This window comes from Sphaeroforma arctica (assembly GCF_001186125.1).
Source record: "Sphaeroforma arctica JP610 unplaced genomic scaffold supercont1.1229, whole genome shotgun sequence".
In the NCBI taxonomy this organism is placed as follows: Eukaryota; class Ichthyosporea; order Ichthyophonida; genus Sphaeroforma; species Sphaeroforma arctica.
The window spans coordinates 5,368-7,171 of NW_014039329.1; the positions used below are offsets into that span (position 1 = coordinate 5,368).

The 1,804-nt window shown below is 36.6% G+C and overlaps 1 protein-coding gene across 1 annotated transcript; it reads left to right on the forward strand.

Moving 5' to 3' along the window:
• Window positions 1-323: 323 nt before the first annotated feature.
• SARC_10386 (hypothetical protein) lies at window positions 324-1,804 on the forward strand (the record flags this gene model as incomplete). The annotated part of the gene is made up of 3 exons (XM_014295572.1): window positions 324-377; window positions 809-1,020; window positions 1,624-1,804. 3 exons carry the CDS (start codon window positions 324-326, stop codon window positions 1,802-1,804), a joined length of 447 nt encoding a protein of 148 aa, XP_014151047.1.

The following is a 1,804-nucleotide window of genomic DNA, read 5'->3' on the forward strand; positions in this document are numbered from 1 at the left end:
ACACACACACACACACACACACACACACACACACACACACACACACACACACATATATATATATATGTATATATATATATATATATATATATATATATATATATTTATACACATACATATATATCATGTACATGTGATGTACACCTGAATGGCACTGAAATAATCGAATGCCCTCTACTCCTCAAATGCACTCTGTAGTGTTAACACAGCCAATACTATTCTTCCTAATAATACCCTAAACCTTCTTCCTCTCCTTACTCACATCATATGACCATAATACCCACTGTCAGAACCCGAACTTCGGCCAAATAGTCAAGGAGAGAATGTGCCCGATTGTCATCAAGTCTTTCTCTCCCTCGAAGAGAGGCGATACAGCGGTGCGTGTGATTTATTTCATGGGCTTGTTTAATGATGGGTGTGATATGATATGATTTATTTCATGGGTTGGTTTAATATGATGGGTGTGATGTGATATGATTTATTTATGGGTTGGTTTAATATGATGCACGTGATGTAATATGATTTATTTTATGGGTTGGTTTAATGATGGGTGTGATGTAATATGTTTTATTTATGGGTTGGTTTAATATGATGTATGTGATGTGATATGATTTGTTTATGGGTTGGTTTAATGATGGGGGTGATGTGATATGATTTATTTATGGGTTGGTTTCATATGATGGGTGTGATGTGATATGATTTATTTATGGGTTGGTTTAATATGATGGGCTGTGTTTTTTCCTTCTGTGTGTATATCTTTTTAACTTATGTCTGTGTTTATTGCTTCTGTGTGTATGTATTACTTCAGGAGGGTAAGCAGCGGGTGTCATACTCCACCACTCAACGGCTGCTGCGGATTGTGTCGGTGCTCATCAAGAATTTCCAGAGTACTCTGGTGACGGAGAGTGAGATCTTTTTAACCATGCTGGTTAAATTCCTACATTCTGATTGGCCCACATGGCAACAGACCCTGGCCATAGAGGTATTGAGGGATCTGTCGGCCCATCCCAAATTGATCAGGTATTTTTTTGGTGTCGTATATTGTGTGGTATGCTTGTGGCGTATACTGATGTCGTATTTTGGTGCCGTATACGGATGTCGTATATTTATGTCGTATACTAATGTATACTGCTGTCGGAAATAATGTCCTTTACTGATGAACAGGCCAGGCCATACTATGATGCGGAGCAATTGCATTCTGTAGCCCTATCACATCGGAGGTCATACTCCGCTATACAGTTCAAATTATTATAAACCAGGTCATGCTGTGATAGACGATTCAATTTAATATAATACAATCGAATATAGTACAGACAAATCAATTTAATATATAACAATCGAATATAGTACAGATAATTCAATTTAATATAAAACAATCAAATATGTTACAGACAATTCAATTGAATATAAAACAATTGAATATAATACAGACAATTCAATTTCATGTAAACAATCTAATGTATTGCAGAACAATCCATTTCAATACAAACAATCGCATATAATACACACAATCCAAATTTAATACAAAACAATCAAACATTAAAAACATACACTCCCATTTAATATAAAACAATCGAATATAATGCACTCCCATTTAATGTAAAATAATTGAATATAACACAGACAATACTGCGAGTGTTACGACATGCAGGAGCACTCAGCCCCTGTGTTCTCAATGATTGTGGCGGGAGTGACCAAATACATTCAAACGGAAGTCAAGACCGATGCACAGACGGCCTACCAGAACCCGTCCGCAGGAAGCAACCGATACCTTCTGTATGTGCTGCTGTGTAAGGGTGGATAA